General features: G+C 42.8%; 1 protein-coding gene across 1 annotated transcript in view; it reads left to right on the top strand.

Moving 5' to 3' along the window:
- Nucleotides 1-27,042, top strand: part of CASR (calcium sensing receptor) — a 38,293-nt gene that overhangs the window by 4,384 nt on the left and 6,867 nt on the right. Inside the window, exons 2-4 of the mRNA XM_030953808.1 lie at nucleotides 4,056-4,362; nucleotides 6,809-7,687; nucleotides 25,784-26,014. Coding sequence (XP_030809668.1) covers nucleotides 4,056-4,362; nucleotides 6,809-7,687; nucleotides 25,784-26,014 — 1,417 coding nt within the window. The remainder of the gene's footprint in view (nucleotides 1-4,055; nucleotides 4,363-6,808; nucleotides 7,688-25,783; nucleotides 26,015-27,042) is intronic.

Genomic DNA, 27,042 nt, shown 5'->3' with positions numbered 1-27,042 from the left:
CATTTCTGAGTATAAGTACCTGTCAGTTATGGGGGGGTAAGTGAAAGCTTTATTCAGAGCTTTCACATCACTTTCTCCTTTTTTTGCTTCATATTCCATTGCTTAGTACCTTGCAAGTGTGATAAATGAAGGTCATGAATACACATGAGGCTGTGAATTATTTCTTTATGGAGACTAGCAAGGATCAGGACCAATTCCCTGCTGGATCCAGACAGTAAGAGCTGTTAAAACCAAACCACACAAACAAACAGGGGATGGAGCTATGGGGAGCTTAAACCATGCAGACAGCTTGTGCCCCTTCATTTGCATTGCCTTGCTTGGAAAGGTTGGCTGGGACATCTAAGCCACCCTGAGCACCATTTGACAGATGTGTTTAGTTTCTAGCAAACTGGTCTGCTGCACAGCTGTCCTCTGCAGAGGTGACAGTCACAGCAAGGTATTTTTTCCAATTTCTCTCTCCCAGTTTGTGGTTCTCCTTGGGAAGTGAAAGATCAGTGGGTTGAATACTGTGAGAGGTGGGAGAACAAGTATCAGAGGGGAAAATATGAGGATGGAGTGTAAATAAAAATCCCCCTCTACACCTGTGAGCTCTGAATTATTTACATTAAATTCTCATTTAGAGCTTAATGGCCACTTTTCATAGCACCACATCTCACAAAATGCAATACTATGTGAACATACCTGTAAAGTGATATGGCAGAAAATGAGCTTTGGAGGCTGCTTCTTTTCCATCAAGAAAATACCAGCAGCTATTTAGATATTCTGGAAATCTAATTAAACCTTGCTTTTGATAGTAAATACTGCACAGTTTCTTCATGGAAATTACCAGTCAAATTGCTGCATGGTTGGCAGAGCATTCCAGTGACTGATGATATTAATCACAGCAGCGGCACGGCACAGGAGGTCAGCTGCATCAGTGGGACCTACTGCCGGGTTCAAAGGCTGCTCTTAGCAATCCCTCATGTACACACCAAGCAAAGAGGAACCTATCTGCAGCCCCTTGCTGGGATCTTACAGTGCAGTGGGAGAGAAATTGTCTACAAAATATCCATTCACAGAAATTGGAAGGATCTTGCTTTATTTAGAGCAGTTTGGCAGCGCTGCCTTTGTCTGACCATATCTGTGTTATGGCACCAATACAACGCTGTCTCAGGTGACAAAATGACAGCTTGTCTGAAGATCTATCAGGTGTTAGAGAAGACAGACTGAAGAGTGCTGTCTTCATCCCATCTGATCCTCTCCTCCTGAGCTGCTGATGCTGCTGTCAGCAGAGGTGCAAGTGAAGAGAACAGCAGGTCTCTTGCCTAGGTTAGTTTAAGATAAATTATTGAAAGTATTTCAAAGATATTTTGGATTCTAGCTTCCAGAAAACAGCCCTACTCTCATTTCCCTCCAAAAATAAAGTCATTCCAAATGCAAGTACCTGAACTAGAGGCCTTATACTGTAAATATACACTAATCAGGAGCATATGTCAAAAAGGAAAATAAAATCAACTGTGTATCGTGGGCCTTAGTCTGTATTTACTGAATTAAATGCCAAATATTTCTTTGAAGTGAAGGGTAAGATGATCCAGTTCACTGCTTTCAAAGATACCATCAGAAGATACCACCTTGTGGCATTTTAAAAAATAAAGCCAAATTCCTTCAAGCAAGTAAAATAATTTTCTGTCATACTTCGCCTGTATAATTTAAAGCGAGCAGGCTTTAAATTTGCTATTTAATTTTGCTTCACTCAAATGTGTGAAGCTTTTCCCAGTAGTGTAGTGGTACTTTGAACTTCCCAGGTTCTCAGTAGCCTTCTCTTTAAATATAGAAGATGCGATCCGATTTTTCTCTTTTACATGAGGAGCCTGAATACGGCTCCTTGCTTCAAATCCTACACATATTAAAAATATCTGTAAACACATGCAGCTTTTGAAAAAGAGGTGTCACAAAACCTTTGCTTGTTTCCATTTATCCCAGTGTGCATTACTGACCACGTGAAGCAACATGGTGTGCCCAACACGTCTCTTCCTGTACACAGCACTCACTGGCTCAATCCCTCTGAGCCTTGCCCTTTTATTCCAGAGCTCTCTTGTTGCATCTCATTCCTTAATGGCTTGGAACTAGAGCAAAAAATATTCTAAATGACCAAATTACTTCTATCAGTAACCCACACTCCCATGCTTCTAAAGACTAATCTTAATAAAGCTAACTGTCCCTTTGGTAATAAGTTATAACTAGGACTCAAACTTTTTGACCTGAAGAGATCTGTACTGAAATTCTGCTGTCTGGGCTTTGAGGCATAACCTCAGAGCTGAACCTCATTTGGAATTTGGCCAAAGATGTCTGGAGAGGTGAAGTCAAGTTGAATAAATGAAGTTTTTAAGACTTAAAGATAAACCTTAGATGTGATATCATTAGAAATTCTGACCCCAGATGAATCAGATAAAACTCCTGGAATGGAAGTAATGTGGCTTTGTTCATTCAGCTTTGAAAAAGTCAGACATAGCTAACATCAACTTTGGAAGCAATTAATTTAATCCAGCCATTAAAAATGTTTAGGTCATATACCTCAGAGATTGAAAGGTTGTGATTTCATTAAGCTTATTTTTAGGAATCTTTACCTTAGTAATAGAAACATTTGTCTAAGTACTTCAAAATATAACTCATGTGAAACCTACAATTTACCATTTCATATAGGATCTATTCTTGGCCAGGCTGTTCCCCAGGCTTTTCCAGTTCTGGGGCCCGTCACTTTTCCGGTGTATCTCAAGCATAACAGCATTGACTCTTCCCTGTTTTCACCTGCACCTTAGCACAAAACTGCAAACTAGCTGCTATCCTGACTCACAGGGCACTCCCAGGAAGGGCAGGCGTCAGCTGATGAAAGATTCTGCCATTCCAGCTGCATTGCCCTAAAACAGCCTCACAGGCACACAGCTGGTAGCCAGGGCAACTTTACAGGGCAAACACAGTAAAACTTCAGAATAATATGTATCAAAGGTACTTTCTTGCTGCTGCTTTCCACGCAAGAAGTTTCTCTCCTTCGTGCATAAGCAATCATTGTGTTTCAGCTTCTTCCACTGCCAGGCTACTGATGCCATAAACAGGGACTCCCAGCTCTCGCAGGACAGTTGCCACCAATCTGCAGCTCTGACTTAGCTACATGCAAGATAATCAGAAAACTCAGCTTCTCCATCTTAGAGAAGAGAGGAGGCTTCAAAAAACAGTTTCAGATTCTCAGACCAGCTCTGAGGGCATCTTCTGAGATTGTGTCTAAAGCAAATTGTGTGAGAGAGCCATAATAATGAGAAAAGTTACTCCTTGAGCAAAGGCACTGAAGTATCTAATTAACAAGTTAACAGTTTGCACTAGGACCTATATTTATAGCCTGTCTCTGATCTCTGGTACGAACAGTCTGACGTGCTCTCTCTGACAAACTGAAGGGTGCCATGTGAGGCCAAGTTTCCCTGAGCAGAGCTCCCAGACACCTCTGCATCCAGCAGCATGCCAGTGCTGTGGCTCAGCCTGCTCTGCCTGCCCAAAGCCAGGAGGAGCTGACACACTCCGGGAGTATCCCCGAGCCTAAGTCCCAGGCAGCATCAGTACAGGCTTAGCAGACACTGCCATCTGCATTCAGAAACATGTCAGAGGAGCCTGGAAGCAAACCTGGTAGGTGTAGCTTTCAGTCAGAGGATCGCAACATCCATTTCCTCAGGGGTCGTGAGATCAGGTTGAGGGTCCTGAGCACAAGGGACAGGCCAGAGTCATCACTCCACACATGCTGTCTTTTAACTTTCCCAGGTTTTAGGGAACTTAGAAAAGTTTACCTCTGGAGTGAGCTTCCAAACTGAAAAGTTGAGAGCCAGAACTAAACCTTGTAGCAAAACCACACCTCTTCTGTAGTAGATACAAAAGCAAAACTTTCCAAATTTAGTAGAGTGCAAGAAATCACATAAGTTGCTTTTGCTTTTTGTATCTGGAATTTTTCTCTGTCTTTGCCTCATTCCTGGTCGCCTCTGCTCTTTTTTCCTCCTTCTCACTCTATTTTGTTTTTATTTTTGCTCCCCCAGGTATAATTTCCGAGGCTTCCGCTGGCTCCAGGCTATGATCTTTGCCATAGAAGAAATAAACAGTAGCCCAACTCTCCTTCCCAACATGACCCTGGGATACAGGATATTTGACACTTGCAATACAGTCTCGAAAGCCCTGGAGGCCACACTGAGTTTTGTGGCCCAGAACAAGATAGACTCCTTGAACCTGGATGAATTCTGTAACTGCTCAGAACATATCCCTTCCACCATTGCAGTCGTGGGAGCAACTGGCTCTGGCATCTCCACTGCTGTGGCCAATCTGCTGGGACTCTTTTACATACCTCAGGTATGTTTCCACCTCTCTTGCTTAGGTTACAGAAGTGGCCTGCTCCTCTACTCTGCAGAGGTTAAGCAGAGATTGCTTAATCTTTGCCATTTTCAATAGAATTTATAGGAGAAAAACAATAAAATGGGGGGCGGGAGGAGGGTGGGTGTCATTGTTATGATAGAAATGTGTCTTGCTAGCACTTTGCAGTCCCCAAATATAAAGGCTACTGAGCAGCCATACCAACATTTGGCCAACACCAGCCTAGCTTAGGAGGACTGGAGTCCTTCAGAGCAGTTTAGTTTGTGAATGCAACAGTAACTGTAAGCATTCTGACTCTTCTGGAGCCACTGCCAGCATCCATGGCCCCAGCCTTTTGTTTAAGAGGCTTGTTGCTCTGCCAAGATGTTAAGTAAAGTACAGGGCTGGCTTAATATTGTTGCTCTTGATTTTACTTTTCTACACTAAAGTCAGCTTTGGAAAAAGTGCTTGGCCTCATCCATTTACTTGTTACCTTGTATAGCCTAACACTTGCAATCCCTCTTCCAAAATTAATAGAGGCGCCATAGCTCACAAGAGCCTTTATAACAAGATTGTGTCAGAATGTGCTCTCAGTCTGTCCTGAGAAATGTATCTTTGCTTCAGCCAGGGCTGCAATTCCCATCTGCACCACGAATGAAGAAGGAAGGATTCTTGATTGCCCTGTGCACAGTAATATATTTTGTCTGTTGAGTCTTATCAGTCTGACTCCTTTGCAGGAGTCTGAAAAACTGGACGTTTGGTCTCTGAGCAGGGCAGGAATGGTTTAAGCTGTGCTATCTGGGTATTGCCCAGAGTGGCATTGGAAGTTGGTGTGTAATAAACACCCTGATGACATCTTATGGGGCATTGTTGATTTACACATCCCATAACCAGGTGAACAGGGGCAGCTGAGAAGGGTTGGTGAGTTCAACTGAACATAAGAGATGTTTGCAGTTCTCAGACTTTCTCTGTAAACAGAGAATGACATTTGTCCCATGAGGTAGTACCCTTATCTAGAGGCTGCAGAAAAGGGTAGATGTCAGGAGGTTCAGTTCTGGAACGAAGTCTCAGCCGGGTGGTTGAAGCATGACAGCTGAAAGCAGGCTTTTAGACTGGCAGATGTTGGGTAGAATTGTCACAGCCATTTATAGCAAGGCCATTAGCAAATCCAGGCTTATTAGGCCCTGCATTTCAGTAGAGTTGGAGGTGTGTTTTACAATTAATATATGGCTCATTACTCATTCTGTTGACGTAGACACTGAAAATGTTACAAGTTCTGTTCTGTTTCTCAGTACCTCAGGTCAGTGTCCCCTTACAGCACACGTGGCAGTGGGACACATTGCCTGTACCTCCTGGAAAAAAGGTTGATGAGGGTGAGAGTAGCCCTGGGCAAGAGCCTGTCCAGGGGAGAGTTCTGTTCTGTGAAAGGAGGATTTACTTCTGTAGCCTTTGAAACTGCACTGTGAAACCTCCTTTTCTTTCTTCTTGCAGAAACATTAAATAACAGACTTTAAGGAGAAGATAAGGTTTTCTGTAAATTTCCACTTTGTACAAAATGAACTGTTTATAGAAGACTTTTTCAAATGAGAGTCAGTCCCAAAGAATTCAGATACCAATCTTAAAATGTGTTTTAGAAGTTCTCCAGATCTTTAAACAGTTATAATCTGGGGTTTAAGGTTTTCTTCCTACTTGCAGATAATTCAAATTCTATCTTAAGAGCATGTGGCACTTGTTCTGATTAGGAAAATAAAGTATTTCTTGATAGCTTTAGAAGAGGAAATAAAATCCAGTTTTAACCATAAAACATGGTGGCTTATGAAACATGGACTGGCTTCTTTGCTGATTCTGGCCAGCAATCAGGAAACACTGCTAAAGTAGCATTACCATAACACTTTGCATGATCAAGGAAGCTTATATACATCACATTCTTCTTATGTCAGCTGACAGGGATTGTGTATAAAAGGCAAAAGGAGCCCATTTAAGGATGGGGATGGATGTCAAAGGCAAGGAGAGAAAGACAGAGTAGCTTTGGAATGGCAATACCATCCTTCTGCCTCATGCCTGGTTCAGGACAGAGAAATCCTGTGTTTTGTCTTAATTCAGTGCATTGCCCTCGTTTATCTAGATGGCACATTCTTTTTATTTCTGGATTTGACAGAAATCTTTGCTACTCCTCCAGTCTAGTGTCCAATTCTCTCTCCCTCAGATCGTTGACCTTGCAGGTGGGCACAAGCTGGCTCCAGCCTCTCAGGTCTGAGCAGCTGCTCCTGTATGAGTGCCTCTGTAGGACAGGCACAGCTAGAAGAGCCCTCAGAGAGGATCATCTGCAAACACAGGCTAAGAAAATGTGCTTCCCAGGCTGACAGTGATGCTAGGCAAATGGAGGCAGTTTATTTCAGGCATTTCACTTTATGGTGCGTTTTGCTTGTTTGCTGTGCTCTGACAGGTCAGCTATGCCTCATCCAGTCGTCTCCTGAGCAATAAGAACCAGTTCAAGTCCTTCCTGCGCACAATCCCCAATGATGAGCACCAGGCCACAGCCATGGCAGACATCATTGAGTACTTTCGCTGGAACTGGGTGGGAACAATCGCAGCTGATGATGACTATGGCCGGCCAGGGATTGAAAAGTTTCGGGAAGAGGCGGAGGAGAGAGATATCTGCATTGATTTTAGCGAGCTCATATCCCAGTACTCAGATGAAGAGGAGATCCAGCAGGTGGTAGAGGTCATCCAGAACTCCACAGCAAGAGTGATTGTTGTTTTTTCCAGTGGCCCAGATCTGGAGCCTCTCATCAAAGAGATTGTCAGGAGAAACATCACTGGCAAGATCTGGCTGGCAAGCGAGGCCTGGGCCAGCTCTTCCCTAATAGCCATGCCGGAGTTCTTCCGTGTCATCGGCAGCACCATCGGGTTTGCGCTGAAGGCAGGACAGATCCCAGGCTTTCGTGAGTTCCTGCAGAAGGTGCATCCCAAGTCCACCAACAACGGCTTTGCCAAGGAGTTTTGGGAGGAGACATTTAACTGCTATCTCCCTGATGGATCCAAAACTTCTCCTGCTTCAACTTCCTTCCACAAGGGCCACGAAGAGGGTCTGGGAGCTGGAAATGGAACATCTGCATTCCGACCTCCGTGCACAGGGGATGAGAACATCACCAGCGTAGAGACACCATACATGGACTACACACATTTGCGGATATCCTATAACGTGTACTTGGCAGTGTATTCCATCGCCCATGCCTTGCAGGATATTTATACCTGTACCCCTGGGAAGGGACTCTTCACCAACGGGTCCTGTGCAGACATAAAGAAGGTGGAGGCATGGCAGGTAAGCCCTTTGTTCGTGTGCCTGTGCAATATACCTGCAGAAGGAAAGACAAGCTGTCCCAAATGCCCTTTAGGGTGCCTCTCCTAATCCTGGGTCTCAGACAGAGCATAAGGCTCCAGGGATGCAGTGTGTGACTGTGTCTGAGGTAGGTGCATGCTCCCACCCACAGGGAATGTAAGGTAAGTTGGGCTAGGCCTGCAGTGAAAGGGGCTTAAACGAGGTTACATTTTCTTGCATTTGCTGCGGGCCAAAAGTGCACACACAGACAATTACCACAGCCTGGCTGACGCAAGGTAACTTGATCATATATTGAGCCTTACATAAACAAGAGGGCCTGGGGAGAACACATAAACAAGGAAAACAGTTTTTAGAGTTCATTTTCTTTGGCAAGCTTTAAATCTTTTGCAATCCCACAGCAATTTTCCATACAGGCTGGATTTTTTTCCTCACAGTTTTCAGCTTATATAGGATCAAACCAAAGAAGATTGAGTAATGAAGGAAAATAATGAGTGGCTCTTGGGCAGAAAATAGATAGCTGCTTTGATTTGGCCGTGGTATTTGTGAACTGATGAAATTATATTAATAACTTAGTCCCATTTACCCATTCATTCAATGCATTCTGCCCACTGGCACATGGATTGCATTTTGTCTTCTGATCCTTTATGAATACTCTCTACCTTACTATGTGTTTGATCATGGTACCCAATGTGGTAATCACTTTGTGGTTTTAATATCTACTGCATTCTTAACACAATTAGCATGGACTGATGATGATATGTCAAATATATAGCAAATTCTGTCTGCTTCATTCTGATTGTCACAAAACACTTGAGCCCAAACATGCCTGAAATCAGAACAGCACAGGTGAATAAATGGAGGATCACCTCCCCATTTTCATTGGTGTTTTCCTCTCTTTGCGACAGTCTAACGAAAACAAAGGCTGCCCTTGCCACAAATTGCAGATATCAGGTCACACTCACATATGGGAACTGCAGTTTGGTTCCTGTCTAGTCTCTGTTAACTCAAAACCATTGGTCAGATCAAAGTAAAAGGCTTTGTCTTGGCATTTATGGGAAACTTGCACTGCTCTAGGTGCCTGAACAGGTTTATCAAACCACTTTACTCAGAGCTGATGAGTGCAAGGTTTGACCCTGATTTAGAGGAATCCTGCAATTGATGGCTGTCTCTAAAGTTTCTGTCTTTCAAAGCTATTCTGCTTTTTAGGAAAATACTGGCAGAAATGGGCAAGTCGCAGACAGATGTAGCTTTCACTGTTGTCAGTAAAAATGATCCAGAATAAATGTAGTTTAATTCATTCCTTTATGCCTTGTCAGCTTGGAAAGTAAAGCTGGATATTCATGCCATTGCTAAGTAAAAGAATGTGTTTGTTGAAGATTCCATGCTTGAGAAGAATGAACTCTCACTTCTGTGTTGCTGAAGGGTGGGTGCTGAAGGATATACACATCAAAATGTAAAGCATCCTGCTGATCTAGGCATCTGGGTGTACATACCTGCCTGAGAAGAGGGAATCAGCTAGGAGTATGTAGAGAATAACCCCAGTGGGCAGGAGCAGGGAGCACTACAAAGGAACGGGCTACACTTATAACCACCACCATCATATGAAGCCTACTTGTGCATTTTTTTCACTTTGTTTCAAAATCACATGAATAGCAGGTAAATGCCAAATTTGTGTGCATACCTACTTCATACCAGGCATTGCAGCTCATTACCTTCAGGAAGCTTTCCTCAGCCCTGGGAGTAATGAGTTCACCTCACAAACATGCAGCCTCCAGCATTTCCAGAGTAATTTTCTGAGAACCACACAGAAAAAAAATCTTTCTACTAAAGTCAATCTCATTTGCAGTGGTACTTCTGCCAGTGTTCACTGCCTGCTCCCTTTCTCACCATCAGGTCAGGCTTTTCTTGATGGGAAGTGACCCAAGAGGGCAAGGACACTGTTCGGAGGCCCCCATACCTGTGACTGGAGGGCAGCTGCCCACGGTGTGTGCAATTACTGGCCAGGTGCTGTGTGGTACAGATAAGGTGAACCTGCGGAACCTGTGCCTCCATTAGCCTGAGCTCCTGTCCAGAGCAGCCCTTGCCAGCAGGGTTGGTGGCTGGGGAGCAAAAATGATACATTTTACAATTTAATTATGAACCATTTAATTTTGTTGCCTTTCAATGGCGTTATCCTTTTAACACATATGAGTTTTTACTGTTGTTTGCTAATTGCAAATTTTATGTACTTATAACACAAATCTTCTGGGGGATGTGTTCTGTATCATTTGTGGAGGGTGTTTGTGTGGGTCCATATATAAACCCAAGATTTTTACCTCAGTGATCAGTTCATTTGAAATGGACAGCCTAGCACAAATCACTGTGAGCTGGTTAAACTGTGTGAGGTTCTCCTATTAAGAATTTACCATCTGCAGTTTAAGAAGCGTCTAGGTGTGTTTCAGCATGGGGAGAGCAGGATTTTTGTGTCCTAAGGTGAAATATCAAATACTATCAACTTTCACGTTTACTTATTTATAGCTACTTGTTTAAGAAACCGTTTGCTCATTTTCTCCACCTGGGTCAGTGATCTGTGACAGATCCTGTCCATAAACCCAGTGTTTCTTCCTTTTGTTTTACCAGTGCCTCTGCAGCTGGCTATGGGCATTCCCAGTGGAGATGGGACTGGCCAGCCCAAGCTGTCTGGCTGTCCAGCATGTGCAGAGATGCAGAGATGCAGGCAGAGCTGGTGAGCAGGCAGGACAGCTTCCAGGCTGTGCCCAGATGAAACCGTGCCGCTCACTCCACATGCAGAGCTGGCCAGGGAATTCAGAATCCTGTATCTGAAAATGGGGCAGCTGGCACTTCAGAACTCTGCAGAAAATCACAGATTTTATTAGGATGCCTCTGCTGCCCTTATTCTGAGCAATCTGAGCTGTCTTGTTTTAAGAATCTACACTGCTGTAAGGCAGAAGATAATCGAGGTGCGCACCTTTGCAAGATACCTGCTGCAAAGGGCAGACAGTATTGTCTGCATGTGCCATTGTTGTGTCCTGCACAATATTGAACAAGACCAGATCAATTACTTGTTTTGGTACTGTTTTGTTCAAGTAACAAAAAGGTGCAGGGCAATCCTCAACAAAATGTATAAATTCTGTCACTTCAGGGCAAGGTAAAATTTTGTGAAAAGCACTAAGTGCAAATAGTAGAACAGAAAAAATCCTCATAAAGGTTTCCAATACCTCTGGCTGCCAGAAGACCACTCTCTTCTGCTGGGGAGGTTGTGACTTTTTATGAGAGCTATCAAGTAGAGCTAATTCTGTGTGTTGCTCTGGTTTGTGGACTTGCCTACCCCAAAAACAGGCTCTCCCATAAGCTACAGAATGGAAGTGGGAAGTTATGGCAGGGGGTGGGATACAGACTGAGAACTGCTGTACTGATGCTGCTTCTTTGTCAAAATTACCTGCTTTTTTGGCCTGTTTCTCCATAACTGCTTTAATGATCTGGTTTTGAAGCCCTTTTTTCTTAGTGTCTTCCCTGATAAGATTTCTCAAGTCCCTCAAGTTCCTTCATTTTCTTAGTCAAATAGCTCATGAGGCTATTTCTGCCGTCACTTCTAGGAAAAAGTCCATCTGTTCTTTTTTCAGTTCCTCTCTGAGCATTTACAGGAGCCTCTCTGGTGTCTCTCTCTCTCGCTACAAGCACCCTGTGGTCCTGCAAAAAATTAGGAAGAAAACTAATGAGGAATCTGTCCATCAGAGCAAATATTTCCTGCTTCATATTATTTTTGTGTGAGAAGATTAAAGACCTATCTTTTCTTTGGACTGAGGTCACTCAGTTTCGGCCCAGTCATTTGGATTCTTGATGAGCAGCTGCTCGATCTCTCTTTGTCTTGCAGTAAAAGCATTGTGATTAAATGGGGAAGACAGGCTCCCAAGGATGTGAGAAGGCAAAGATGTGCAGCCACAGGGTCACTGAGCAGAGCTTCTTTGGGTTAACTCCCAGACAATTTGCAGGTTGCTGTTACACTGGAGGCTTTGAACTTTGGCATGAGTGAAAAGCAAGAGCTCTCTTAGGCACCAAGGCAAAGCACAGTGCAAGGGATGAAAAATGTTTTGTGCTAATGATTCACAGGTTAGAGACATGCTTGTGTGTATTATTCTATGCCTGGAAATCTGACTGACCTCAGACTCAGTGAAAAGTTGCCATATGCTGTTCCACAAAATAAATACAAATTGGCTTCACCTAGCAACATCTAAATTCTTTTGTTACACTTGTGCACCTCCCAGCCAAGGGTTCCTTCTTCACTGCTGGTGATGCTCATTGTGAAGAGGTAAAAATGGACTGGCACCTTCTCCAGCTTTACATTTAGGTGTGTCTTCCTGGCTGGAAATTGATTGTGGAAGGCTTTAAAGAAGTAAATAATGCCTTAGATGACATAGACCTTTGAGCCTAATGGCTTATCTAATCAATTTTTGTGTCTATTAAACTAGAGGCCCATCTGAACAATTCAAAACCAGCTGCTTTGTGGTATACAGAATTAAACAGTATCAGAACAGCTATTAGCTATGGCTGGTGGGAAAATTAGTCATTTGGGGGGAATCACAAAGAAAACAGAGGAAGCTGTTGAATGTGAGGCAACTGCAAAACCTTGCCTACTCTGCATTACAAATGCACTGGAGATTTATTTGTTGTGAACAGAAGGCAAGAGGTGTGCCTTTGTTGTGGGAGGCAGGATTGAGAGGGACACTACTTGAGCCACACACAGAAATATGGGGGTCAACAGAGCAAACACAGCTATTTCCCCACCAGGCCAATAACAGACAATTGCTTATTCATCAGTTTGAAGATAACAACTTCCCATCAGCTGAGAGCATCAACTAAGCAGACAACAGATGGAGTATTATTTAGATGTCTCTACAGCTAAAAGGAGAAAGACTTTACTGGACTTGCCAGTAGAAAATGTGCTGGGAAATGACTGCCCTGACAAGGCTGCTAGAAGAAGGGTGAATGAACTGGATGCAGCAAATACAACAAAGGAGTTATGGTTGTTAATTACTAAGTAAAGAATGGCTAAGATTCTTCCAAATTGGGGTAGTACGCACTGCCTGATAACCAAACCCACATTATTCTTGTCTGCTCCCAAGCATATTGAATTTTTCATAAAAGTCACCTTTAATACAGTCATTTATGTGCTGCTTTACAACAAAAGCTGTATTTGAAAAGAACTTCTTTATATTTATGAAGCTCATTTAATAAGTACTTCTGTCAGTTGGAGAAATGTCAGTTTTTCAGTGTATGGTGGGAATTTTAGGGAAGGCTCCATGAAATGCTCATACAATGTCTCTCTGTAACAGCTTCAGATAACAATTATCCCTTGAATTACCAAGACCTCAGACACCAGTATCTGTTACAAAGACACAGCATGTCTTTGTTGCACAAAAGGATGTAAAATTTCTTCCAAGACTGACCTTTCCTGATACTACTCACAAATGGAGCTGGTGACAAAGAGCACCTTGAGAGCTTCCTAAAGGCACTCACAAAGTGGGATGAGGAAACAGGTGGATATATAAAAAATCTCCATTTACCTCAAGATGGGGTTGAAGCTAACTTCAAAGTCATTATAACCATAGCATAGGTTATTATTTCATTTATTTCTGGGTAGTCAGCTATCTTCACAAATGCTTTACTAACCAGTCACAGTTAGTTATCCCCAAAGTGAACTTTTATGCACTATGAAGGACTGGTGTTGCTCCACACAGAAATTAGGAGGAATGAGAACAAATTACTTTTTATAGTGACCCTTTTGCCTTGTAGAATTATAAGAGTGATCTTACAACAGGATCAGAAGCAATACTTTTCTCTAAAAGGACTTTTACCAGTGTCTGTAGTAAGAATGACATGAAAGACTGAAGAAATCAAAGTCTTGACATGAGATTTCTTTGTTGGCCAAGACTTACATTGATAAAGGAAATGGAAAAAACACATTTAAGCCAGTAGCCAAGTGGAACATGTGCCCAGACACAGTAACTGAATCCCCTGGAACACTAGCTGACCATTGATGGGACGCATGACTGTGCTTGCCCACTCTGAATGTCTGAAACACTTCCATGAGTTCAGTTAACTCACTGTGTCTATAGGAAACTTTGGGGATCTTTTTTTTTTTATCTCCATGGATAGTTCTTCTTGAATAGATTATAAATAAGCATTGAACTCAGGTTTCATTAATTACCATGGTTCTGTTAAAAGAAATGACACCTAGAGTGCAGAATCTGTTGGTTCTCATTCTAACAAAGAGCTTACCCAAGCATTGAAAGAATTCGTCCTATAGATCCAAACAGGAAAGGATTTACAGTTGAAAGCTATGACTTTCTCCTGGCCTAGGGAGCAGCACAGTTCTTCAGAGCAGTATGAGCAATGCTTTGTGCAGGATGCAGTTTCAGACCTCACTGGGGCTTTGAAGAGACTGATCCATAAAGGGCTGTTTGAAGAAAGTGGCAGCAAAGGGCTGTAAAGGGACACATCTACACAGTTGTTCTCTGCACAGCTGGGCAGGGATGGCATTAAACACCTCCCAGAAAAACACATTTCAATCAGACTTTGTTTACACAAGTCAACATATACGAATTATACTACTTGAAAACACTGAGCACTTGAGCCTTTGGGTCTATGAGTAGCTTTAATAATAGGACAATTTTTTACATATTATTTAATATTAAACCTAAATTAATAAAAAGAGCCCTATCTTAATCTGTTAGGTACTTCACCATAACAGTTATTGTGCAGTATGGTGATGTTCCAGGAGCATTAAAGCATCCTTTACTCAGTCAGGACTCCTGCCAATAGATATTTCACCCTTAGTACACAGCAACCTGGGCTATTGTACCAGATAGATTTCTCTATATTGTATTTACTGCAAGTGAAAACCAAAGCAATAGTGGCATCAAGTCTAGACTAAGTGGCTCTGATTTTTTTTTATGCCATGGCTGTTAAGGACAGAAGCACATAGCACAAAATGCCATCTAGCAGCACTGATTATTAGATTTCAATTGTAGCTGTACAATTGCCTTTTTTTGTCCAGAGACCATCTCTCTCCACAAAACCTCATCAGAAACCTAAAACATGTTTAAACGGAGTCACTTTCCAAATGATCATGCAGTTTGAAATCCTTTGTATAATTAATTATGTAAATTTATGACATGTTCAGGAAAGTAAGTAATCTTGATCCAGAAAAAGGCTGCTTCACATCAAATGTAAAACCTAGGTATTTCATTTCTGAAAGGCTGTGTTTGACAGCCAAACTTGTGTTTAACAAGATTTATTTTCCCCAAAGACATGCTGACTGCTAGACCTTTTTTTTAATTAGTATGATCCATGGCAGGCCACGTCTCTTGTCACAGATCATCTCTGATTTCCTGTTGGGATTTACTGACCTTTAGTTTCATTGGTCCTTACTTGGGCTTGCTTTATTAGATTTAAAAGTCCAGATAAAGTATGCATCATTTTTCTCCGTATAATATTTATGCACATTGATCAAATTATTCCTCAGTCTTACCCTGATAATTTAAACAGAGTGATCTTTTAGTCATAAGGTGTGTTTTCTGCTTTAGTTCTGTACCTTGTCCATTCACTCATCCCTCTTTTTGGCATGTATTCAGTATTCCTTCAACAGACTCAGCACAGCCAGACAGTGAAAAAAACCCACATTTGCATACTCCTCATTTGTAGGAGCACAAGGTACCTGAGCCTTCCATGACACAATGGAAAGGTCACATTTAGTTGCCGATAATCCTTTGCAGCAGGTGGTACCCTTTCTGTGCCTGGTGTCAATTCCTCATGCCTTGATGCACAAGCCTGAATTTCCCTGTATTAAACACAGATATTTGAAAGCAATCTGAGGGGAAATGTTTTTTCTTTAATATTATTTACCATTACATTAATCCATGAATTTTCAGCAAATTTTGCCAGCAGTGGTTTGTAGCTGCTGCCAGGGTACTGATGAGCATATTGGGAAATAGTGAGCTACACTTTTGTATGTGTATGTCACTTGATTGCTGGTGAGAACACCACATAAGCTGACCCATCAAGCCCAGTTACAGGCACTAAAACTGGTCCTTGTCTTAGGAAACTCTATGCTTCACCTCTGTTATAAAATCTACTAGGCTTGGGCTTTTGATTTCTCTCTGGACATCCTTGAAAATATGGTACTGATCCAAAATCGGTTTACTGAGGCTGGAGGAATTCCCCACGAACTGATGATCTGCCTCTGTTGATATCTGTTGGGCAATTCCTGATCCATGTTACATGAAGTATAAAGCTCAGTTATTTCACTTCTGAAGGGGTATGTCTGTCAATCCAACTTGAATTTAGGAAGATCTGTATTCTTCAAATGTTACTAGGTGGCAGCAATTATGTTTCATTCCTACAGTTTTGTATTAATTGTTCCTCAACCCTAAACTCTTGTTTTCCATTGTTTTTCCTGTGATTCATGTCAGGCTAAACAGCCTTTGGCTTCAGAGGACCTCCCTCTGCCTTTTACAGAGTTGTCATTTCTTGGCAAGCGTTGCAGCCCACCAGAGGCTGACACTGAGCAGAACTTTGGGCACAGTGCTGGGAATGCATTACACTTGCAGGTGGATTGGGGTTGCTGTGGAATAACATTAGATAGCATATTGACTTTGTCATTCAAGGCCAGTGGCATTTTTATGTGTGTATCATAAACCTACTGTATTAGTGCTCTCTTTATTGCTCGTGGACTGCTGTGATGAACTGCCTGGTTCTGTCAGCCTTTTAAATCCAATTTAAATTGCTCAGGCTGCCCTCTAATCTCTCTTTAAGGACTTTCTACCTCAGTTAATGTCACATTATGCCTCCAAAACAAGTGCCCTTGAGATAAGAATGTCTGTGATTTTTTCTGATAGCAAGGGTACTAACACATCATTCATTTAGCTTTCCTGCCCCTCCTCAGCTCTCTCTTTAGCATTCCATCCTCTTTACTGTCTCTTACAGCTTACTTTATGTCATGAGGATCTGGCATACACAACACCTTTCAATTTTAATATGTTCAAGGAACTTCTTATACATTTCCTGGTGATTTTTTTTCTTCCTTGTTCTCCAGGATTTTTTATGTTCTGCTTTCTGTTCTTTTCTTACAACACCTGTCTTTTTCAGCCTTATTTGGATGTTCCATGTTGGATTAGTGCTTTTAGAGCCACCATAATAAATACTGCTGTTTGAGCTCTCTTTGTATGATGAGGATGGCAACATATCATCACTCTCTAATTAATGAGCTTTTATTTTAATGAACACAGGCAAAATTTTGAACTGAAAGTGGGTTTACCATGCATAGGGTACAGTCAGGCACTCCTTTCCTCTAGCTTGTCCATGGATTTTTTCCATTCTGTGGAGTTCCATCATCACTGTCCTATGCTTGTACAACACCAGAGTAAACACTAGTCAGAAGTCTCCTTGATTTTATATAGCATTATATCCTGCATTTAGGGGTTTTCCACAGACATTCTTTTTGATTTTGCTGCCATAATTTTTGTCCTGATTCCTAGGAAAAGACTTAATGCTCACAGAAATTAAGGAGGGGAGAGGTTCTGTTACTTCAGCCATTTCTTCCCCAGAAGAAACCTCCTGCAGTCAGTAGATCAGATTAAGTCTGTTTGGGATGGCACTGAACTGGGATTGAGGCTACTCCAGATGCCCTAACTCCTGAAGGCGCTTGTAGGAAGGATTTTTTTGAATTTAGGGAAGTAATACTGCACTTTCATGCTTTGAGCCGTACAAATATGTTGGAGTACCATCATACAGCTAGATCTTAATTTGAAACAGAAAAAGGGAAAATGTTAGAGGTAAAAAAGTATTTTGTCATCCCTTTTCTACTCTCAAGCTAGTCAAATTCACTAATTGCAGTTAATGGAAACATCACTATCCAAACCAGCATTTTGACAGACTCAAAATTAATTGTTTCCCCTTTTTCTCACTAAAAAAAATTTAATTACAGTTAAAAAAAGAACTGTCACTTGAAGGTCACACTTTTGAGTTTGACTTTAAAAATTATGTTTGTACTGAATTTCATTTGACAGGATTTCACGTTTCCCTGTGTAAATCTTTAGTCACACTGGGTGAAATCATTATTCTTTACCAGAGCACACCTGTGTGAGGTGCTGTTTACTATCAGCTAAGCATTACACAGTATAGGTTCAGGACTTGTGTTCTATGGACAATTGCATTTAGAACTGTAAGTGTGCATAGGGAGTTGGCCCTTGGGGAGGACCTTGGGGGAACAAAATATCCTGGTCCCATCCTTACTGTGTCCTACAGTCTCCTAACTGATGATTAAATCAGTCTGGAAAAGCAACCATGCAATGCCAAAATGTTCCAAGATCATTTCTTGATTCCTTTGGGAACCTCTGTGAATCATCAGACAAGTCTTTCAGGAGCATTTCAGACTCAGGTTTGCAATGGAATCGAGGCATCTACAGCCACCAGTAAATACCAAATCTTGGTCTGAAAAACAACATCAGCACTACTACTGATGCTGTCCCTCTTGGTGTACAAAGGGCAGCAGAGAGGGAGGAGAGGTTATAGAGGGGAAGCAAAGTTCAGCTCCTGCTGACAAGAAGAATGCTTTGGACAGAAGGGTGAAATTCATCTTGCCCTGCCTCAGGCTTCTGGAAACAGGTATTACTGACACAGGGGGCCAGGACCAGCTCCTTCCTGCCTGCTCGCTTCCTGTGTGTCAGAACTTGTTGATTTTGTGATGACAGCACTGCCTTTCAGAGAGCCCAGGGGTTGGCCCTACCTGAAAAAAGGGCATAACAACATATTCCAAATTAGAGAATGCAGCAGGAATTAAGGATTTGATACAGAAAGAAAAACTTGAGTTTTGCTAGCCTGTAAATGAAGATTGACACATAGGTAGTTGAAAGTGAAAGGAAGAAAGAAAAAAAACACCAAAAAACTATTGCTTCAAACAACATTTCTCTTAAAGTATTTTATGAGTGGCTCTTTCAGAACTGGCCTGGGCATATTTCCTCATGATACTTGACCACTGGCAAAACCCAGGTCCTGTGTCCCATTACCCATGGCCTAATGCAACAGCTGATCTCCCAAGGCCTTACACCTGTTACAGCATTTTGAAGGCATCTTTTCCATGTAATTGATGAGAGATCCGAAACAAGAAAGGAGATTGGGCCTTCTGCAATGCAAAGGGAAAGTCAGGGCTCGCCATCTTGAGGACAGTTGCCAACTTTTCATCTTCATTCACACTGAGCCATGATGTGGTATTGTTGGCTGCCCTCAGCACGGGCACTCTACCAAACAAAAGAGAAAAACATTTGGTACTTATCAGTCCAGAACTGTTTTATAGGCCTGAAGAGAGATATGTAGACAGAAATTAAAATTTAAGTATGGGAAAATGTAGGTTAATTGTCAAGACAGGACTGCTTCCAACCGTGTGTTAGGAGGGGTAATTGTCTGTCTTTTATATGGGGACAGACCTACAGTGTGCCCAGGTTCTCTTCCGTTGCAGGACCACTTGACCTAGGGAGGAAACAATCAGAAAGAAACTGCAGAAAGAAGCCAAGGATATTAAACCTTTGACAGTACATGGAGACTAGTTAAGGACCTGTCACAGTTGAGACAGAGTAAAAGACAGCTGATAGCACACCTGAATACTCATGTTTATTTATATTTATTTAAAAATTAACAAGACTACAACTTCTAACTGCTTGATATCTCACACACTCTTGCTTTCCCCACAGTGTTACATCACCTGGTCTCACCTTCCCTTCCTAGCAGAGACATGGTGGAGGTCTGTCAAGGTGGAAATTCTCACTTTATGCTGTGCAGCTCCTCTCAGTTACCTTTCTCAAGCATTACTGGCCAAGGTAACTGAGCATCCCCTAACATTTGTTTCCACACATATCCTTCATCTGCAGGATCTTGCCCTACATCCAGTGCTTTTCATCCAAATATGATCTTCACTTTCTTGTTTCTAGCCCTGAGGCCCAGGTTTTTGTTGCAATCAACTTCCTAACTGGTGGATCTGTCTCCTATCTTGTTACTAATTGGTGTGTTTAGGACATGCCACTATTGTTTAGTCCAGCTGCTATCAAAATGTTCAACTAGTCTGTGGCTTGTGCTTCAGAGGACAGCTCAAATTTCAGCTTTGGACATGCATGCACACACAAGATTCTCTGCTATTTGACAGCATCCAAAATTTAGAATGGATGTTTTTGCCTGGCACCAGCCTCAGTACTAGTGACAGAAAGTGAGTGTATTCTGCAGATCAAGAAAAGGGGGAGAAAGGAAGCTGGCAAAGCAAAACAAAGGTGTTAGGTGGTGGTGTTTGTTAAAAGTGAGACAGCATCCTTCAAATAACTGAGTTATGTTCAGTGAGTAAAATAGGAGGATTCATAAACTCTGGCAGATTAAATGTACAAATAAAATAAGGCAGGCCAGAAAAATGAATAAGCAATATCCTGAAATGGGGTAAAAGCTCATAAATCATACTTTAAACATTTCAGAAGTAGGATTGTTTGTTGAGCCATAGATTATCACTGCAAAAGACAAGGTAAGGCCATGACAGAAGAAAAGTGTGCTTCTCATGGACAAACTTAAGAAGGTTTAGTTATTTATGAGGACTTTTAGAGGATCTGTCTAATTGAACTGACTATAGAAGAAACTATGGAACACAAGAGCAAAATGAACCTTGATACTTCAGGGCAAGTGAACAATATTCACCCAAGGGATATGCCAGAGCTCACAGATGAAGCAGCAGAAGAGCTGGCTGCAGTACCCATCTCCTCACTTGAAAAATCCTAGGCCTTGAGGTCTAGAAAGCTGACAGATGAGATATTAATTTTCTGAAAGGGTTCTGGTGGAGATCCAAGGAACTAGCAGAGCCTGCTTGAGCCCATTATTAGAAATTGGGGTTCAAAAATTTAGGAAGGAAAAACAGAATACACTGAGGAAGAGTGACCATGACTTCTCTAAAGAGAAGCCCTACCTCACAAACATCCTGAAGTGCTTTGAAGGCTTTGGGTGGGATGTGTATGGATAAGGGAACTTCTATTCATAGTGTATGCATGCTCAGGCTTCTTGAAGGCATCTTCTGGTAGTCTGTCAGCAATTTCAGAACTTATGTGTGTGTTGGTTGAAAGATAGTCAGCAGAGAATAAAAATCAATTATGAGACCTGACATCACAAATGAAGTTGATCAAGTCTATGGTGGACTCCTTAGGTTTATCTGAATAGGAGTCAAAAAAGCAAATCCGCGTTTAAGAACTGGAAGTCGCACTGGAAAAGGGACACAGAGGTAACAGGGTGTCCTGGGGCCACTTCCTCAACCCTTTGGTGCCTCTCTCTGCAGTATCATGTGCAGGACTCAGAACTGACGAAGAAGACTGGGAATGCTTGGAGAAGGGTCAGTGAAACAGCTTCTGTACAAGATGTAGCAACACCATGTAGGGCTCAGCAGCCTGAGAAAGAGGTGTCTGAAGAGAAGTGATTGTAAAGTCCTGATTGTAAAGTCCTGAGAGGCATGGAAAAGATGGCCAGCAAATCAGTTATTTACCAATTTAAGCATAAAAATCAAAAGAGATTTGTAGCTGCTCTGTTCCAAAAAGGGATGAAGATGTGCTTGTCTCACAAAATCTAGGTCTCTGTGCTGTAGGAGGCTGTGGGTGTGAAAAGATCACACAGGTGCAAAACACAAACGTGCAACATCGTGGAAGAAAAATCCACCCAAAGGTTATCAGGTACAAAACCTCTGGCCCAGGAAGTCACTGAGCTGCAAAATGGGTGAGAGTGTTCAGGGGAAGTGCCACAGCCCCTGTGCTCCTGTTGTGGGTATTTGCTCTTGGCCACAGTCCGAAACAGGTCCTGGGCAGGTGAGCTGCCAGCCTGGTCTAATAACAACTGTATTTATGTTACAGCTCTATGATCCTCCCATTAAGGTGGAAACCACGTGACCCAGAATATCTAGGCTGGATAAAGTATGGGATGCTGCATGGCTGAGAATGGCCTTACCAGGAATAATGGCAGGGTGAACTAGAGGGCAGCTTGCAAGTCCTTTCCGATAATAGGTGTTTTAATTAAAAGGCACTGCAATTCAACGTGAAATCTGTGACAGAGAGAAAATAAAAGAAGGGAAAATTACAGAAAGAAATATCTGAAGATAGCAGTTTGCACAATGCTCTCCCCACAGGCTTCCACCAGCTGCTGACAGTGTATCCAAGCCACAAGGTCAACACTTCTTTCATAAACTCTTGGTTCCAGGATATGGTACACCTAACCCTGACACATGCTGTTGGCCTGGCTGAAGCAGGGTCTTTTAGGTCTTTATGGATTCAGTCCTGGTTATGTATGTTTCTATCTTTAGTTACAAAACACAGTGACACATTTTTAACTGTAAAACCTTTAGCTAATTGTTGATAGACTGGTGAATATATAATAGTTCTGGGGTTATTCAGAGTCTACAACTTCCTCTTTCAGAGGTTAGTGCTTATATATTCCTTGTCTGTTTAAACTGTATTTTCACCCTGTAGAGAGCAGAACTTGTGAGATACAGAGATATGATCCTGGGACTTTCTTGCTCTCTAAAAAAGGAACATGTTCTGCTGGTTCATTTTACAAGCTGCCCCTCAGAAATTTAGATTTGAAGAAAAGCTTTGTTGTTTTCTGGAAAAAAAAAAGCTCAGGCTTTGTTATTTCTGTGGTTCCTGTTGCCTTTGCATTTGGAATTTTAATCAGGTCATGTGCCTTTAGTGCATGAACTCATACATATTTGTACCCACTAGCTACACTTGCAGAGCTGAAGCTGGTACAATCTGCCTGGGGAAAGACAACATAATTTGCAGATCAGCACTTCTATATGAATTAACAGTCAGACAGACATATCAAGTCATACATGAAATCATTTTTAACCTGAATCCTCAGGTGTGGTGTGTGTGACCAAGGGAAAGATCCTATCAAACTAATCCTACAAAACCCCACTAAAAGCCAGGGGTATGTATTATTTTTAAGAAACCTAATGACAGGAGGGAAGGCCAAGGGACAGACTAATTGATATGAATGTTATGAAATTAACCAAACAAAAAACTGCATTCAGGGAATCCAGAAGTTTCTCCACCATTCATCTTGCTGAACCTAAGGCCAGTGAGCCTCCTGCTGCTGCAGCTGACCAGGAGAGGCAGGACTTGAACTGAAGAATCTTCAATATGGCTCTTGCAAGATTGTCTCCTAGTGTGTATAGCAACTGCAGTCAAAGCAAGGGCAAGGTCTCCTGTCTGTGCAGGTAACAGTCAAGCCAGCAGTGATACTCAGGATATCCTGGTGTCCTTCAGAAGGATGCAGTAGTGCTGCAGGAGTGTCATACTGAGTTGGAGTGAGGAGAAACACGGCATTAGGCTCAGCATAAGGGCAAACCTGATCTGGACATCAAAGCTGCAGCTGTCACCCTGTGGTAGGTGCCAGAGCCTGCAGAGGAATGTGAGCTGCCTGCTGAGAACCTGCACTGCTGACAGACAGAGTTTCTGGTACCAACCAGACCAAGACTGAAGCCCCTGTGCAGATGAGGCCAGAGTGAGGTGAGGCAGTACAACAGATCACTGGGGATCTGCAGACCCTGTCTGACCTCAGAGCTGCTTCTGCTCTGTCCTCACTGTCCCCCAATGGAGCTGGGCACGTAGCACGCTCCTGGGTACCCCTCAGGAATGAGGGGAATGAGAGGGGAGCAGGCTCCTATTTCCTTACCCAGCAGGCAATACCCAGCTCTCCACAGCAAAGTGCCAGCACAGAGCACCTTCTGTTGCTGTGTCCATCAGAGGGTGAGATCTTCCAGGGACAGGTCCTGGTTCTTTGGTGAGATAATTCCAGCTTCATACCTTATGGGTGAGCTGGTCTCCAGAGGAGGGGCAACAGGGATGAGAAAGACAGAAAAAATCCTGCCTGCTCTGTCTCACCCATTACTCAAAGACTGAATACTGTGGCAATATTTTGATATCCTTCCATCAACACCACACAAGCTGAGAAGGTATTGTTGGTCACATCCTTTGTAGTACTACAGTGATTTTTCCAGACTCTCTCAGGCTGGCATTGAAACAGGCAGTGGGAGGAGGGTATCTGTGGCTCTGGGGATTTTAGCTTGAGCTAGGAGGATCCCAAAAGGAAACAGCAAAAAATGAGACAATTTAGCACAACTGACAGGTATTAATGAAGTGATTCTGTTCCCCTGTCCCTGTGTTTCCAGGTGAGAAGGATTCATCAAAACAATATTGTCTGTTCTGTCTGTGGGGTGAAGAGGACTCTGCCTGCCCAGACAAATTGATTTAGTTTTGGCTTCTCTTACATTTTGCCATCCAGATTTGTATGTTTGGGCACTCACGGGGGTTAGGGGGAGAGAGAGGGAGAGAGACCGGGCTTACAAGCTGTCACAGGAAATAGAGGCACAGCAGCAACTGTGCTGCTGGGGTCTAGGGGCAGCTGACAGCCAGGAACCCTCAGAGTCACCTTATCTTTCTATAGATGAGCTTGGGGAGAAATCTGAGAAGTGCCTAAACCAGCAATTATTTTTTGAACAGAAATATGATATGGCTGAATTGTATCACAGTCCTGTATCACAGGACAGGCTTTCTTTCATTCTTTCATTTCTTTCAGGCTGCAGTTTCTTAGGTCTACTTGTCAGGCTGTCTAGATCATGAACTTTACAACTACAGTTGTCCCTGGGATTAGGGACATGCAGCACAGTGGTTGAGAGCCAGCTGAACAGGAGCCAGCTGTGTCCAGGTGTTCAAGAAGGCCAGTGGCATCCTGGCACTATCAGCAATGATGTGGCCAGCAGGACCAGGGCAGGGATTGTCTCCCATATACAGCTCTGGTGAGGCCACACCTCCAGTGCTGTGTCCAGTTCTGGGCCCTTCCCTACAAGACAGACATTGAGGTGCTGGAGCGCATCCACAGAAGGGTAGCAGAGCAGGTGAAGGGTCTGGAAAACAAGTCTGATGAGGAACAGCTGAGGGAAGGAAGGGCCTGTTTAGCTGGAGAAAAGAAGGCTTAGGGGGACCTTAGGACTCTCTGTAACTCCCTAAAAGGTGGTTGTGGCAAGGAGGAGGTTGGTCTTTTCTCACAGGTAACAAGTGACATGATGAGAGGAAATGGCCTTAAGTTGTGCCCGTGAAGGCTTAGATTGAACATTAGGAAAAATTTCTTCACTGAAAGGGTGGTCAGGCATTGGAATAGGCTGTCAAGGAAAGTGGGGAAATCACCATCCTTGGAAAGGTTCAAAAAATGTGTGGAGATGGCACCTGGGGACATGGTTTGGTGGTGAATTGAGCAGTGCTGGATTAATAGTTGGACTTGATGATCTTGGAGGTATTTTCAGCCTTTATGATTTTATGATTCTATATAACACTTAAAGGCATGAGGTGAAAATTACAGTGAAGAACTCCTGGGAACAGGCAGAATGTGATTACTTTCAATTATGTGACTATGAGACAGAAGCCAGCCAAAAAAAGTTATAGGAATTCTCCAGGTCTGTCATACAGCAAATAAGCTTGATCTGTTGGTGTTTTCTTACCAAAGTGCATTGGGCTTGGGTTTTTCAATCCAGAGTCAAGTCTGAGTTGTTTCTCAAGCACTCTTGTTTCTGAGAGATCGATCATTCAGAGACTAGAGATACCAACTGAGAGCATTCTTGCAGTGGTTGCAAGAGCAGGGTGAGAGCAATGCATGGGTGACTGAAACACATGAGAGGCTGCTGCCACTTCCCTGGCCCTAACAAAGAGCTCTGGGCTTGCAGAGGTGACTCAGAGGACCAAAGAGGAATGCTAAATGGATGATGGGGTATCAGTAAGTGTTACAGATGGGTTGCCAACCACCCAGAGGGCCACGATACCTTGTGTTGTCTACACGGTTTGTACAGGCTCTGTGTGTTCATGAGATAGAAAACCTCCTACTGCTGCAACTAAAAGATTTGAAGAGATTAAGGTTTGTAGTAAAGTGATTCTTCCCAGGTCTGTCCCTGTAGCAGATGTGTGCTGTTGTAGCGTTGTAACACACAGGCATTCACAGTGTCTCTCTGTCTCTCTCTAGGTTCTCAAGCATCTACGACACTTAAATTTCACCAATAACATGGGGGAGCAGGTGGATTTTGATGAGTTTGGGGACCTGGTAGGAAATTACTCAATAATCAATTGGCATCTCTCTCCGGAGGATGGCTCTGTCGTCTTTGAAGAGGTTGGGCACTACAACGTTTATGCCAAGAAAGGGGAGAGGCTTTTTATCAATGAAAACAAGATCCTGTGGGGTGGATTCTCTAAGGAGGTAAGTGCTTAAATCCTCACAGCAATGTTTTCCAGATCCACAAGCTGAAATTTGGACTAGCCCTGCACACTCCTCCTATTATGGCTCCATGATATGGATCCATTCACCTTTTACTGTATACACAGTCTCTGCCATAGTCTTTCTTACCCTTCTTATACACTGAAATAACAGACAATGTCTCCTCCCCTTCTGTACATTTGTTTACCCTGGGTAGTAGTGTTTTAAATTATATCCTTTTTTCCTGGCCCAAGCAGATAGAGTAGAATTTTATAGCGGTGTTTCGAAGGAATGAAAAATTCATTACCCAAGTCTGGTTGTTGACTGAATCAATATTTCCTGACCTCAGTAGTTTCATTGCTGAAAAGAGCCATCTCTTTCACTCCCATTATCACTGTATCAAGAAGTGCCTCTTCTTGCTTAGTTATATTTACAACTCTTTCTGCTGGCTTCACCCACCATGTACCAGAGCCTTCCTCACATCCTTGCCTTGCAAACCAACAGAAAAAGCCCTGTCAATCTGCCTGGGTTAACTTGGACATGGTGCTCAAATAGTGGAAGATGCCAGCACCTGCTGCCTTTTATTTGTATTCTTCTTGAGGATGTTCTGCAGCCTCAAAAGTAGTGATCTCAAGAGGTATCAATTGACTTCTGTCAGGCCTAAGTCCCTCTCCATTGTCTTGCATATGTTTAATATTTTCAGCATAATTATTGTCACTAGCAGCCAGGCTGTGTCCGACCCACATGATGGGAACATGGTGCAGACATCTCCAGACCAGAGCCAAATGAACTGCTGGCATAGCTGGCAGCAGCCAGCTAGGCAGAAACTCTGACTCCGAGGGAATACTGAGTGGGCATATGGTTTGTGGTCTGGGAATTGACACAGGGAGTAGAGTATTAGCTCAGAAATGTCACTGCCAGGCCCTGCTGGGATGTTTCAATGTGTTAAGCCAGCACCTGATTAATGAAAGAGGGAATTCACTTCCAGGTGATTATTCACATTGGCTGGCAGATCAGGAAATGCTCCTGCC

This window comes from Camarhynchus parvulus, chromosome 1, assembly GCF_901933205.1.
Source record: "Camarhynchus parvulus chromosome 1, STF_HiC, whole genome shotgun sequence".
NCBI classification, from domain to species: Eukaryota; Metazoa; Chordata; class Aves; order Passeriformes; family Thraupidae; genus Camarhynchus; species Camarhynchus parvulus.
This window is presented reverse-complemented; position numbering and strand designations above follow the sequence as displayed.